This window comes from Orycteropus afer, unplaced genomic scaffold, assembly GCF_000298275.1.
Source record: "Orycteropus afer afer isolate SDZICR_OR568_19922 unplaced genomic scaffold, OryAfe1.0 scaffold00075, whole genome shotgun sequence".
Lineage (NCBI taxonomy): Eukaryota > Metazoa > Chordata > Mammalia > Tubulidentata > Orycteropodidae > Orycteropus > Orycteropus afer.
This window is the reverse complement of record NW_006921662.1, coordinates 1863551-1879364: the sequence shown is the minus strand read 5'-3', so window position 1 is coordinate 1879364 and position 15814 is coordinate 1863551. Positions and strand designations below refer to the sequence as shown.

General features: G+C 38.8%; 1 protein-coding gene across 1 annotated transcript in view; it reads right to left on the bottom strand.

Annotated features, from left to right (window-relative positions):
* Positions 1-15814, bottom strand: part of CRB1 (crumbs cell polarity complex component 1) — a 315639-nt gene that overhangs the window by 42618 nt on the left and 257207 nt on the right. The window contains exons 9-11 of the mRNA XM_042780974.1: positions 8529-9437; positions 5269-5395; positions 381-507 (exon numbers count right to left, since the gene is read on the bottom strand). Of these exons, the coding sequence (XP_042636908.1) occupies positions 381-507; positions 5269-5395; positions 8529-9437 (1163 nt within the window). The remainder of the gene's footprint in view (positions 1-380; positions 508-5268; positions 5396-8528; positions 9438-15814) is intronic.

Here is a 15814-nt window from a genome sequence, read left to right as displayed (position 1 = left end):
GGGTTTGAACCACCAGCCTTTTGGTTAGCAGTCAAAATGCCCTGGGCACTATGCTACCAGAGCTCCCTATTTAAACCTAGAATATGAAAATGCTTTATATGTACATAAAGTGCCTGTGATATGCTTAAATAGTCTAAAATTTATTAATTTTAATTTTCAAGATGGTTTTTATTTTCTTTTTTAGAGATCTAAAATGAGTCATAGTGTTTCTTGAATTTCAATGACTTTTAAATTTGGGAATGTTCAAATGTATGTTAATAATCTTCCTGTTCACCCAACTCAACAACTGGCTCGTCATTCATGTGCAGAATAAGGTAAGAAAGAAGCTGAAAGAGATTCTGCCAGAGTAAGAGAGAGACATAAAAGGAGAGGCCACTTACATCTACCTCACAGCGCTCGCCAACATAGGCGACATCACAGAGGCACTGGAATTTGTTGAGCAAGTCCTGGCACCGGCCTCCATGGAAGCACGGATCAGAGGCACACTCATCAATGTCCTTTTCACACCTTGAAAATAAACAGAAACAGCAGAAACCCAGCACCCTATTGAATAACTTGGCTGTGAAATGGGGGAAAAAAAAGTCTCTATCTTCCCAGAAGAATGCAATCTTATCTATCAAATACCACACAATTTATATATAGCTAATAGTGTGAAAGGTGTTCCTTAAAATCATTTTTAATAAATTTTGGCTTTAACGAAATGATGTGTACACACACACACACACACACACAGTTAATTAGAATGAGAAAACAGGTGCAAATATTTAGAAACTAAGAGAAAACTGGGTCATGTGTGAACTAGTTTCTTCCTTAAGAGCATTAGTGGTCTTGCCACCTTATAAATGTCTGGTTTATTAGAGCCACTCGGAAACCATGAGAGCTGGGAAAGAGGAGGTATTGCAAGCTAGAGTCAGCAGAATAGGCCTGGTGCAATCAGGCTAATAATGCATCAGTGCCCTCAGGCTAAAGGAAAAAGCCCACCAAGGACAAACAAAAAGTATTTGCTTTATCTTGGGAGATTTTGAATTATATTACTTTGGAATTTCATTTTTTCACAAAAAACAAAAGTAGATGATTAGAAGATTTAACTTGCTTAAATTATGTTCTAATACCTAAGCATAATATTTGAATGTTCAGGAAGAATGACTTTCAAAAGCCAAAATTTCCAAAACAACCATCAATTCTAAAGTAAATTGATGTTCTCTGGGATGCTGTAATTTTTTTCACCTGTTTTTCTACCACTAACTTGTTTTTCTGTATATTTGTTGATTCAGTCATTCAAAAGATATTTAATTAACACCTTCCAAGAAGCACCCCTTGCCTCCCCCCCAGCAGTACAGGCAATTTGTACTCAACTGGTGACATAGTAGCTAAGGCATTTGACTGCTAACCAGAAGGCTGGTGGTTCAAACCCACCAGCCACTCCCTGGAAGGAAGGTTGGGCAATCTACTTCCACAGTGATACTGTCGAGGAAATCCAAGGAAGGGTCGCTATGAGTCGGATCCCACTTGACGGTGTTGCATTGCGTTTTGCATCAGTATCTAAAGGTTAGTGGTTTGAACTCACCAGTGGCAAGAAGGAAGAAAGCCCTGGTGATCTGCTTCTGTAAAGCTAGTTGTATGCCATCGAGTCAATTTCTACTAATAGCCACACTATAGGGCAAGACTAAAATTGCCTCATAGGGCTTCCAAGGTTGTAAAATCTTTACAGTAGCTGACTGCCATATCTTTCTCCCATGGGGCAGCTGATGAATTCAAACTGCTGACCTTTCCATTAACAGCTGAGTGCTTAATCACTGTACCACCAAGGTTCTTTGTGTAAAGATTATAACCAAGAAAACCCTATCAAGATGTTCTGGTGTTTAACACATGGAGTCACCAAGAATTGGAATGAACTCGATGGCAATGGGGTTAGTTAGTTTTCCATCTGCCAAACAAGCTGTTAGGTCTTAGGGTAGAGCAGTAACTAAGGCATCTATTTTCATTTGAGAAATTTATACATATATTAAAAAAGCTTAGCACCAAGAATCTCTACATAGCAGCTTATAATGTTGAAGTTTGGTGTAAATAATGTTTTGACTTCCCCCTACCTCCCAAAAAGTAAAACTTGCATCCATGGGCCATAGGCTAATGACAAGGTTTGAAATGAGGTGGTGGGCAGGGCCAGGCCAAGGTATAAAGGGAAGAAAGATTTCTTCCAAGAAAAACAACCCTTATCCTGCTGGATACCAAGCATAGTTGAGAAGTTTTGTTTCCCTTTTTTGGCTTAGGCTTCTGGGCTGGAAGGAGACTCCTCAGATTAGATCTGAGCAAACTTGACAACTCTCAGGAGCCTGCCAAGTACTCTGTCCTGGGTGGGCCAGAATGTTCACACCATTCATCACTCACAACCTGCCAGTATGACACTAGGAAAGTTGGAGATGGAACCAGGCAGGAGAGAAGGCAATTTATTAGAGGACAGTTTTTCAACATCTTTGGGCATTATGGAAGTCACATTCCCCAAGGCCTTGGTAAATTGCCAATATTTCCTAGTCTTCCTCTTGCTACTCTCTTTTGAACTCAACAGTGCACTACACCTCCACATTCACTATAAGCACCACTAGAGCTTCCATTTGAGTTTAATTAGTAAATGGAAAGTCAAAGTAAATAAATCCGTTACCATCCAGTGAATTAACTAATGATGGTTAAGGACTTTAAAAATGCATATTCTGTTCAACATGAGTTCACTCTTTTAGAAATCTGTTTGCATCAGAGGAGTTTACCCAGATGAAAAGCCTCCTTGAAGAGGAAGAAAAACTTTTTTCAAACAATTTGAATTTAGATGCCATTTTTTTAAAAATGGATTACTGTTGGAGAAAAAGGGAAAGATTTGTTGTCAATAGGGATTATGTGTGAATAGCAGAGAAAAATAACCCAAGACTCTGGAGTTCTGTGCATTGTGCCATTGAACAGAAAATCAGACATTAAGCACAGAGGCAGCTAGCATTTAAAGATAGCTAAACACTTGTTCACTGGTAGCATAGTGCCTGAGGCACTTGACTGCTAACCAGAAGACTGGCAGTTCAAACCCACCAGCCACTCCTCGGAAGGAAGGTTGGGCAATCTACTTCCTTAGTGATACTACCTCGGAAATCCGAGGAGGGGTCGCTATCCGAGGAGGGGTCGCTAAGAGTTGGGGCTGACTCGATGGCACATAACAACAACAAACACTTGTTCAAAATTTGTTGTTGTTAGGTGTTGTTGAGTCAGTTCTGACTCACAGCAACCCCATGTAACAGAGTAGAACTGCTCCATAGGGATTTCCAGGCTGAAATCATTAGAAAGTAGATCTCTATGTCTTTATTCCACAGAGCTGCTTGGTGGGTTCAAACTGACAACCTTTCAGTTAGTAGCCAAGTGCCTAACAATTGCACCACTAGGACTACTTGCTCAAAATTTAGGACAAGAAAATATCTGTAATATTTTGGAGGTATATGGAATTGGAGCAGATGATAGATTGAATCATCTCTGGTTAATATGTTGGTGCAATGGAAAGTAGGAGTGTGATATAATGCCCATATGTGCTTGGGCTGCCTACACCATCTCAGATTGCTGATCTCAGAAGGTAGCCCATGAAAATAAGGACTAGATTTGTCATTGAATGTTACCACTTCTATCAACGTGATTCTGACTTACGGTGACACAATATGTTTAAGAGAAGAACTGTGCTCCATAGAGTTTCTTAAGGCCTTTTAGAAGAAAATGGCTAGGCTTTTCTTCTAAGGCACCTGTGGATAGGTTCCAACCATCAACATTCCAGTTGGTAGTCAAGCACTTAACCATTTGCACTACCCAAGAACACTGAGTGAATGAAAGGTAAAGTACACGTGTGTCCTAGATTGCCTGTTGCTTGCTAAAAATTGTAAAAGATCTGTATCTTTGTGATGCCAGAACAACCAGCTGAAGAATAGAAAATTGAAAATAATCCAACCTGTGGTTGTCATGGAAGGCAAATATATCCATCGTTCTATTAATTGCCCTTCTTGGAAAATTGAACTCCATCAATCTCTGTCAGATGTGTCTGATTTTAATTTATTTAATTTGTTCAGTATAGGAACTGGATCAGAGATTAGTGCATCTCACCCTAGGTATGCATGAGATGGAAGAGCAAAGGTACATTCATACAGTTACACTAGACATTCAGACAGATGAGCAGAGGCTCTGAAAGCAGCTAATATTGCAGCAGATGTCTGGGCACCTAATCTGTCACTTAATCTCTCAGCTTCAGTATACACATCTGTAAAATGGAAATAATAAAATTTCTTTTGCAGAACTCTAAGAATTAGAGGTAATATTTATATAAGGTGCATAGCTTAGTGCTCAGCAAATGGTTAACTTTTTATTATCTGTTATATACACTAAGATGAGCTCTGGCGGGACTGTGGTTAAAGCATTGGTCTGCTAACCAAGAGGTCAGCAGTTTGAATCCACCAGTGACTCTGTGTGAGAAAGATGAGGCAGTGTGTTTCTGTAAAGATTTACAGGGTTGGAAACTCTGTGGGGCAGTTCTACTCTGTCCTATAGGATCGCCATGAGTCAGAATTGACTCGATGGCAGTGAGTTTGCTTTGGTTTTGGTTTTAAATAACTTTTGAGCTTCCTTCTTTGTAACCATTTTTGAGACATAGAATCCTTTGAGAATCAATAAACTATGGAGTATCCACATTTTCTACCTGTCACTCCACCCTCAGCCAGTCAAATTTGCCTGCACTTTCAGGAGGTCATAGATTGTCTGAAAGCATCCGCGGACTTCATGCTAACAACCCCTGTGCTACATGAAGAAGACTTGAAGGGTTTCTCTAGAAAATGTAGAATCCTATGGAAGGGATGTATATATTTTTAAGGTTCTGGGTAACCCTAGGAAGCAATTCTTTAGGCATATTTTTATTTTCCTTTGACAGCATCCATGTATGTATCATGTATTACAGTTAGGAAAGAACCGTGAATCCAGAAGTTCTTAAAAGAAAGAAAAATGCTACATTATATGTTTTCCCAAAAACGTATTTACCTATCTGAAGTCTTGGCTAATGAAATGTCCTTGACTTTGACCTGTACTGTAGGTAGGTTTTTTTGTTTTTTTTTTTAATTGTTTGACTCTGTCTGAATCTACATTTCAGCACAGGTTTTCCTATGGGTGCTGAGATGAAAAATTAGAGGAGAAAATGAACCTGAGTAATCATACTGCTCTTTAGCCCAGACTTCTCTTCCGTATAGTTCTAATGTGACTCACCGTTCTCCGGTAAAACCTGGCCGACACATACATTTTAATTCACCCTGGAAATCTGTGCAGTTGCCTCCATTGTAGCAAGTCAGATTTGTCTTCTCATTCCCACAGTCTGTTGAGGGTAATCTGGTGTGTCAGGAGAGATAAAAGTAACAGCCACAGCTGGTCATCTTGTTTATTTCATTCAAGAAAACTTTTTTTGAAAAGTTCATATATGTCAACAATGCCAAACTAATTAAGGACTCAATCTGGCAGAGCTACAACTGCTTAATTGGGTTTCTTGACACAAGAATCACTTTCTCCAGTAAAAAAAGTCCCTGCTGCAGGGTGTTGTAAGAAGCATAGCTATTCATCTTCCGTTTCTACACAGTTTTCATTCGTGAGATAAGATCTATGCCATGGGATGGCAATAAATTTAGTAGCTTGCTATAGCTAGATTTGCTGCTGCTTTGCTAATAAATCAACAAAGGCCATAGGAAAATTGCATCTCTATAAAGGCCAGGAAAGCAAGGACAGCACTCTCGTACCCAAGCACTCATGTGCTTTCTCTGTTGGCTTTCAGAGCTGAACTCCAGTTGCCCTGCCAAGACTTGCTGCTCCCTATCTAATAATTCATAACTTACCAGAATGCAAGCCAAATGTTGTCCAGGAGGTTTGTATATAGCACTCAATGGTAACTGCATGTGAATTCAGTGTGTGGTTCTCTTGTATAACAACAAAACTGTATATGCTAAGGAATCCTTGTAAAGGCAGAACAAATTGTTAGAAGTTAACCAGACAATGAAAGGACAGATGTTTACAAAGATATAGAGGGTGTTGCTCAGTTCCTTTGGCCCACTGTGTACGTACATGGCATCTGACACATAATAGTGAAAATATGAGATGAATTGGATTTTTCCTGTTGTTTGGGCTGCATGGGGAGACTAGCCTATGTGATAGTGTGTGTTTTCCCACAAAACCTCAAACAACGGCCATTGAGTTGATTCCAGTTCATGGCAACCTTAAAGGTAGAGTAGAAGAACCACACCGCAGGGCTTCCAAGATTGTGAATCTGTATGGAAACAGACTACCTCATCTTTCTCCAGTGGAGCTACTGATGGGTTGGGTTCAAACTGCTGACCTTTTGGTTAGCAGCTGAATGATCTATCTAACCACTATGCAACCAGAGCTCCTTTTAAAAAAGAAAATATCATAAGAACTTCTCAAATATCAACCAGCTTTGAAAGAGGCCAATTAGCAATGCAAATGTGAAGTTTTATATGCAATCTTAGGTTTTGTAAACAATTCTTCAAATTCATTAGAAGGTACTTTTGAGAACTTTGGTCTTTGAGAACTTGACTTTGATGAATTAGGCTGAAAAAATACTTGCAGAACCAGTTCCTTCTAGGGCATATATGTTTATCTTACTTATTCAAAATCAAAATAGTTGTAAAACTATTGGTTTTAATCCTGAGTTTCTCTTGATTTAATCAGGCAGTTTATATGTTGGCAAATGAGTTGGTTAACATAAGGGAAATAACCTTTTACTGGAATGCCAATGCTTAGTACCTAACACTATTCCTTACCTTGGTAGCCTCTGAATAACAACAAGTGTTATGGAGATATTTGAGGTTTCTTACAGGTGTAACTATGTGTTATGTTTGCTAGGAGATTCACTCACTTAAGGAACTACCTCTGAATTAGGATAAAGTCTATAGACTACCAACCCACTCCAGGTGTTCTCGTCAAAGCCCTGGAATATATTATTTCTTATTAATAACTTGTTTGGGAGCTCTGGTAGCATAGTGCCTAAGGCACTTGACTGCTAACCAGAAGGCTGGCGGTTCAAATCCACCAGCCACTCCTTGGAAGGAAGATGGGACAATCTATTTCTGTAGTGATACTGCCTCGGAAACCCAAGGAGGGGTCACTCTGAGTCAGGTCCGACTCGATGGTACATAACAACAACAACAACAACAACTTGTTCATCTCCCTATAATAATTTCATTGCTTTGTAAATTTTAAGCCGTATAAAAATGATAAAAACAATAATTAATCTGACTTACATAGGAGCAAATATGACTTAGAAGGAAATATTCATTCTTGTCTCTTTACACAATGGAGGTGTTACTGGAACTAAAATACTGCTGTTTAGTTGTAGGAAAAATTATAGAAGACTTTGAAAATGAGTAAGAGTGATCACTGGGTATTCTTTCAATGGAATGTGGGGTACTACCTTGCAGATCCTCTGAGTTATTGGATTTTTGTAGGGGTGTATATCTCAGGTTTTCTTTAGTAAGCTATTTTTCAACTCTGTGTGTGGAAAAGTTATATTAATACAAATTAATCTTGTGTATCCACGGAAGGAGGGTTGGGCAATCTACTTCCGTAGTGATATCACCTAGGAAACCCAATGAGGGGTATCTATGAGTGTCCACAGCAGTGAGTTTGGTTTGGTTTTTTGGTTTTATAGAAATGTAAATTAATTTGTCTACAACCAAACCTACTGCCATCGAGTTGGATCCGACTCATAAAGACCCCTCCTTGGGTTTCCGAGGTGGTATCACTGCGGAAGTAGATTGCCCAACCTTCCTTCTGAGGGGTGGCTAGTGATAAAAAATTTATTTTTCCATTGTAGAAAAGATGGCCCCAAACATTAATTTTCTTACCCTGTACGACATTAAATCGTTCCTCATATAATAGCAAATTCATTTTCTCATTTCTATCCTGCAGATTACTCTTTGAATTAGTTTTTATATCTTAATGGTTCCCTCATTAATTAATGAATTAAATCAAATCCTCAACACATATTTATTCTACATTTGTATGAGAGTCATGATGGTTTGTTTTTGAAATTATACTTGAATGTATTCTTTCCAAGATTTTACAATATTTAACTGTCTGAAATAAATCAAGCATCATTTTAGTGGTAGGAGTCATGCTTTCCCCAAGAATACTAAAATCAAGTTTTTGCATCTATTGATAATCTTCCCCCACACACCAAGACATGAAAATTGTCAAACTCTGGAGCTGTAGTTCATGTGACATATTCTTACAGTGACTGAGAAAACATTTTGCTTGTAAGTGTCCTCAAAACACTTCTTGTTAATAGAATATTCCAGCTAGTGAGATCTTATTTTTCTGTGACCAACTGTGATGGAAGTGACCAATTCTACTCCTGTTCAACACAGCCTGTATTCATATACTATGAAGAGATAGCTTTTCAATGAGACAAGGAAAATATACAGTATAGCTCTAACATCCAAGCTTCATATGATTATATGCTCACCTGCAAAATTTTCCTGTGAAATTCCCCAAGCAGAGGCAAGAATAGCCATTAGTGTCACTGATGCAGGTGGCTCCATTTGCACACTGGTGACTTTGGCAGTTGTCTACCTTCACTTCACAGTTCTCACCTGTATATCCAGGCTCACAACTACAGTGGTAGGGTGCAACTCTGTTGGAGCAGTTACCATGGATACAGGGGTTTGAAATGCATTCATCAATTTTGAGTTCACAGTGTGTCCCTGACCATCCCAAGGGGCAGGTGCAATGATAAGAACTGTAGATGTCTTCACAATTTCCACCATGTAAACAGGGGTTGGAGTTGCAGGCATTTAGCTCCAAGCAACCAATGAACACTGAATTTGTAGAGATTTTGAGAAACTGTTCTTCCTGAGGTTTATTTGGGGAACCAGGAACAATTTCAGAGTAAGAGAGATAAATACCACCAATTTCCATTGTACTTAGACACCCTTGCAAGCTGTTTATATTATCCAAAGTTCGGCCACCAACATAAATATCTGTATTAGCCTTCAAAAAGTTGAGGTTTCCGGTAGCAACTGCACTAGTCACAAATGGTGTTTGGTTGTCCATTTCCATTTGCCACTTGGAAGACTGAGCCAGTGGGTCTGTCATGGAAAGAGTCACTTGGTGCCATGTGCCATCATTTACCAGCTTCAAACTTATCAGACTCACTGTATAAAAACTGTTGCCACTTTGCAATTGAAATAATAATCTGGAGTCTTCAATACTAATATTAAGAAATTCAGGCTCTTTCTCTGCATGCAATATTACCATATTTGCATCTCTTGTTCTGAAACCAAATGTGATGTTGGTGAGTTCTCTGGTAATATTCCCATTACTCCTGAATAGTATTCCACTGCTTTGTCCATTAAAAACAACATTTGCAATACCTAAAGAGAGAAGGCAACACTAATCAGAAAATTTATTAGAATTGTAATATTGGCTTAATTCCCTTTATTAAGAGTAATGGTCATCATGCTAATGGTCGTCAGGTATAATTAGTTGTAATACAGAACCCTTGCATACAGGCATTACTGCTATTATTACTATCCCCAGTCTATAAAAGAAATCGAGACTCATAGAAGTTAAATAATTTGTTCATGGTTATGTGGCTAATTATATAATTATAATAAATTAAATATATAATTATAATAGAGAGCCAGAATACCAAACCTGGTTGATCTGATACCGAAACCCAAACTACACATTTTTTCCATTGAACTCTTAATGCAGAAGAATATTTACCTTGTGTATGCTCTCACAAATAAAACACTTTACACATAAAGAAATGGAGCACAAAAAGATCACAAATCTGGCTAGAATGACACAGCAAATTAGCAGTAGAGTCTGGCTACAGATTAATCTGACCAGTATGCAGTCAGAAGCAGGGATCCAAAATGGCTGATTTACTTACCTGGAAAAACCCCAATCATATGCCAATCTACCCACTCTCTGTGTACACTCCAGTAGCTGCATGTTTCTGGAGAAAAATATGCAACCATATCAATTGCCCTCACTTTAAATCTATAGCTCATATACTGTATGGGAGGAGCTCTGGTGGCAGAGTGCCTAAGGCGTTTCACTGCTAACCAGAAGGCTGGCGTTTCAAACCCACCAGCCACTCCTCAGAAGGAAGATTGGGCAATCTACTTCAGTAGAGATACCGCCTTGGAAACCCAAGGTGGGGTCGCTATGAGTCAGATCCGGCTCGACGGCAGTGAGGTTTTTTTTATTATTATTATTTAAAAAATATACTGTGTAAGGAGCCCTGGTAGCATAGTGCGTAAGGCACTTGACTGCTAACCAAAAGGCTGGCGGTTCAAACCCACCAGCCACTCCTCAGAAGGAAGGTTGAGCAACCTACTTCTGTAGTGATACTGCCTCAGAAACCCAAGGAGGGGTTGCTATGAGTCAGGTCTGACTTGACGGCACATAAAAACAACAACATGGGAGCTCCACACTTCTGGGCAATCATATTACATTTTTTGTTAAACCATTTTTTTTTTTTCCCCATTCTACAACATCATTAACTCACATCTTCTTTATGTCCTCAAAAATCTAACTCTATCTCAGCTGATGACCTTCTTCCACATTTCCTTAAGGAAATACAAGAAAGGAGAACAGTCTCAGCTTTGCACCAAATCTGTAAACCTAACAACAGCTGGGTCCACTCTGCCTTCCCTCCTGTTATAATGGATAAACTGTCCTTAATCCCACTGAAGGTCACACCTTCCACTCATGCAATGGGTCCCATTCTTTTTCCTCTTTTCTAGAATACTGTTCCTACATGCACTTTCTGTACCGCATCATCATTTTTCTCTTCTCTTTTTGTCGTTTTCATCAATATACAACTATTCTGTAATTATTCCCATCTTAGAAAATAAAAACACATGCAAGACCAAAAACATCAGCCTGACCCATGCCCCCTTCTGCGACTTTCCTATTTCTCTATTGTCTTTTCCAGAAAAATGTCCTCATCATTCCATTTTCCTTGTCAATTCCCATTCTCTCTTCAATATATGCCACTCAAATTTTATCCCCGTTGTTTTACTGAAATCAGTCTTGTCAGGATTCCAGTGTTACTGGAATGTGTTACTCAATCCAGTGGTCAAGTCTTTAAAGTAACATTTGACCTTAAAACCCTGTCTTTACCTCATTTGTGGTGAATTGTACCAAAGCTTCTTTGATATAGACTACTCTAATTATTTCTTGGGAGCTCTGGTAGCATAGTGCCTAAGGCACTTGACTGCTAACCAGAAGGCTGGTGGTTCCAACCCACCAGCCACTCCTCAGAAGGAAGATGGGGCAATCTACTTCCGTAGTGATACTGCCTTGGAAACCCAAGGAGGGGTCACTATGAGTCGGGTCCGACTCGACGGCATATAACAACAACAACAACAATTACTTCTTAGTGTCTTTGCTTCCATTGCTCTGCAGATCAATATGAAACTACTTCTGAGCTCAAAATTCCTATCAGTTACCATCACGTCTAGAACAAAATCCTAAATCCTAAACATGGCCTAGGAGAGAATATCTCATCTGAACACTGATTAGCTTTCCAGTTCCATTTCCTACCACTCTCTTCCTCATTCTATGCCATAGTCACAACAAATTCTTGCCATTCTTTGAAGAGACCAATTTGTTCTCAACTCAGTTCTTTTACTGCTGTGACTTATACCTGGAATATTCTTTTCCCAAATTGTCCTACATCTGGCTCTTTCTCTATATTATCTGCTCCAATGCTATCTCTTATGGGAAACATTCCTGACTGTTGTTGTTGTTGTGTGCTGTCGAATCGGACCCAACTCATAGAGACCCTTCCTTGGGTTTCCGAGGCAGTATCACTATGGAAGTAGATTGCCCCATCTTCCTTCTGAGGAGTGGCTGGTGGGTTTGAACCATCAGTCTTCTGGTTAGCAGTCAAGTGCCTTAGACACTATGCTACCAGAGCTCCCACATTCCTGACTATCCAACTTTAAATAGTTATATTCCTCCAACCTCTCTCTATCTCATTATTCTGCTTTATTTTCTTTTGCCTTTCAGTAAAAGTAAAATTTTGTTGGAGATAATTAAAAATGGTTGAAGCAATACCTCAACAGAAAACTACCAGAAATTCAGTCTGGATTCAGAAGAGGACATGGAACAAAGGATATCATCACTGATGTCAGATGGATCTTGGCTGAGAGCAAATAATACTAGAAAGATGTTTACCTGTGTTTTCTTGGCTATGCAAAGATATTCAACTGTGTGGATCATGACAATTTATGGATAACATGTGAAGAATGGGAATTCCAGAACACTTAATTGTGCTCATGAGAAACTTGTACAGAGACTGAGAGAAAGTCATTCAAACAGAACAAGGCAATACTGAGTGATTTGACATCAGGAAAGGTGTGTGTCAGGGTTGTATATTTCACCATACTGTTCAATCTGCATACTTAATAAATAATCTGAGAAGCTGGACTATATGAAGAAGAGTGTGGGATCAGGATTGGAGGAAGACTCATCAACAACCTGCAATATGCAGATGACACAACCTTGTTTAGTGAAAGCAAAGAAGACTTGAAGCACTTACTGAGGAAGATCAAAGAGTACAGCTTTCAATATGGATTACACCTCAACATAAAGAAAACAAAAATCCTCACAACTGGACCAATAAGTAACATCATGATAAATGAAAAAATATTAGTTGTCAAGAATTTAATTTCAGTGGGATTCATACTCAATGCTCCTGGAAAGAGTAGTCAGGAAATCAAGCGACATATTGCATTGGCAAAATGTTTTAAAGCATTAAAAATCAAAGACGTCACCTGGAGGACAAATGTAAGCCTGACCCAAGCCAGGGGCCATGATATTTTCATTTGCATCATAAGCATGTGAAAGCTGGACAGTGAATAAGGAATACTAATGAAGAACTGATGCTTTTGTTAGTGAAGGATATCAAATATATCATGGCCTGCCAGAAGAACCAATGAATCTGTCTTGAAAGAAGTACAGCCAGAATGCTCCTCAGGAGGGAGGATGGTGAGACTGTCTCACATACTTTAGACATGTTATCAGGAGGGATCAGTCTCTGGAGAAGGACATCATGCTTGGTAAAGTAGATGGTCAGCAAAAAAGAGGAAGACCCTCAGTGAGATAGACTGACACAGTGGCTTAAACACAACAATGATTGTGAGGATGATATGGGACTGGGCAGTGTTTCCTTCTGTAGTACCAAGTGTTCCTATGAGTTGGAACCAACTTAGTAGCACCTAACAGCAATAGCAGAACGTTGCCTGATATATAATAGGTTGGCAGTAAACATAGGCTAAAGGATGGTCTATAAAACGCCTTCATCTTTTATTTTGGAAAGTGAGATAATGTTTAGAAACCATAAATCAGAAAACCAAAGTCACTGCCATTGAGTCAAATACAACTCATAGCAACCCCTCCTTGGGTTTCTGAGGTGGTATCCAGAGAAGTAGATTGCCCAATCTTCCTTCCGAGGAGTGGCTGGTAGGTTTGAACCACCAGCCCTCTGGTTAGCAGTTAAATGCCTTAGGTACCATGCCACCTGAGCATGTGTGCCATTGAATTGGGTTAAATTTATTGTTTTTTATTATGATTTTTTTTTTCTACCTAGTTTTGGGCCAAAGGTTGGTAAGGGAAAGAGCAACAAGTGTCTCATCACGTATTTTTAAGTAATTGTTAAAATGACAAATCTAATTAGCTCTACAATGCCTAAAGCAAGAGCATATCTGTAATTCTATGTAAAATTGTTTTGCTAATGCTCTTGATAACACTGAAATCAATTCTTGCATCTGAGTATAAACCACAATACATATAACAAACTTCATGGTTTGCCTTTTGTTCAGGGAACTTTGCCAAAATAAACACACCTGTGACTAAGGTAGGTTGTAAATTTTTAAATTTTGGTTTTCTGATCGGTTATAGAGAAAGTGTTGATTAACATCCTAAAGGCAAACACAGGGTAATGCATGAACTGTACTCTTGAGAATATATTGTTCTAAGAGACCTAATCTACTCAATATATTTTACTTAAAATAATAATAATAATAATAATAATAATAACAGGGTTATAAGAGCATATAAAATTGAAATTACTCAAAGTAGCAAAAATGAATTTTAATATTCATACCTGTCAATTATGAAAATTTTACTCCTCTTATTGATTTAAATTTTATCTCTTCGTTAAGCTGTCATATTTTTTACAAAAATGTCACTGGGACCTTTTGGAGGGTCAGAGCCAAACTTTCTACTTTTTCTGAAACAGCAATGCAGTAATAGGATGAATATCACTCCTTTCTGATGTGCATGCATCCAAACCCTAAACTACTTTCTGAGTCACTGAAGAGCAGAGTGCAATAGTGACATTGTTTTTGGCCTGCCATTATTTTTAGAGATCCTATTCTTTGTTCCTCTTGAATACACTTCAAATGATTTAAACATCTTCATCGAATGCTGCTAGAATTAACAACTTATCATTTTCATCAAAAGACTAATGATTAATCAACTTTTTTTTGTTGTTAGTTGCCATCAAGTCAGTTCCAACTCACAGCAACCCCATATGTGCAGAGTAGAACTATTCCACAGGGCTTTCAAGACTGTGACTTTGGCTTCTGAGGTGGCTCCATATGGGATCAAACAGCTAAACTTTAGGCCAGTAGTGGAGTAGTGGAGCACTCAACTGTTTGCCCCACCCAAGGACATAATAAACTGTAAAAGTCATTTAAATAATAGTTTAAAGGTAGAATAATGAAAAAGTTTATATTTAAAATTCTGAGCCATATTAGACTATATTAGCCACTCCTCAGAAGGAAGGTTGGGCAATCTACTTTCATAGTGATACTGCCTCGGAAACTCAAGAAGGGTCGCTATGAGTCCGGTCTAACTGGACGGCATATAACAACAACAACATATTGTGTCAAGAAGGGAGTACGTCAGGGTTGTAGCCTTTCACCATACTTACTCAATCTGTATGCTGAGCAAATAATCCAACAAGCTGGACTACATGAAGAAGAACGTGGCATCAGGATTGGAGGAAGATTCATTAAAAACTTGTGATAAGCTGACAACACAACTTTGTTTGCTGAAAGTGAGGATGACTTGAAGCACTTACGGATGAAGATTGAAGACTACAGTCTGCCGTATGGATTACATCTCAATATAAAGAAAACAAAAATCCTCACAACTGGACCAATAAGCAGCGTCATGATAAATGGTGAAAAGACTGAAGTTGTCAAAGACTTCATATTACTTGGTTCTACAATCAACACCAATGGAAGCAACAGGCAACATATCTGTATCTGACAACGTATAGCATTGGGCAAATCTGTTGCAAAAGACTTCCTTCAAGTGCTAAAGAGCAAAGATATCTCCTTAAAGACTAAGTGCGCCTGACACAAGCCATGACATTTTTAATCACCTCATATGTATGTGAGAGGTAGACAATGAACTAGAAAGACTGAAGAAGAGTTGATGCTTTTGCATTGTGGTGTTGGGGAAGAATACTGAAAACAGCATGGATTTCCAGAAGAACAAACAAATCTATTCTGGAAGAAGTGCAGCCAGAATACTGCTTGGAAGCAAGAATGGCCAGACTTTGTCTCCCCTACTTTGGTCATGTTGTCAGAAGGGACCATCCCCTGGAGTAGGATCTCATGCTTGGTAGAGTGGAGGGTTAACAAAAAGAGGAAGGCCCATGACAAGATGGATTGACACAGTTGCTGCAGAGGTGGGTTCAGGTATAATAAGGATTGTGGGG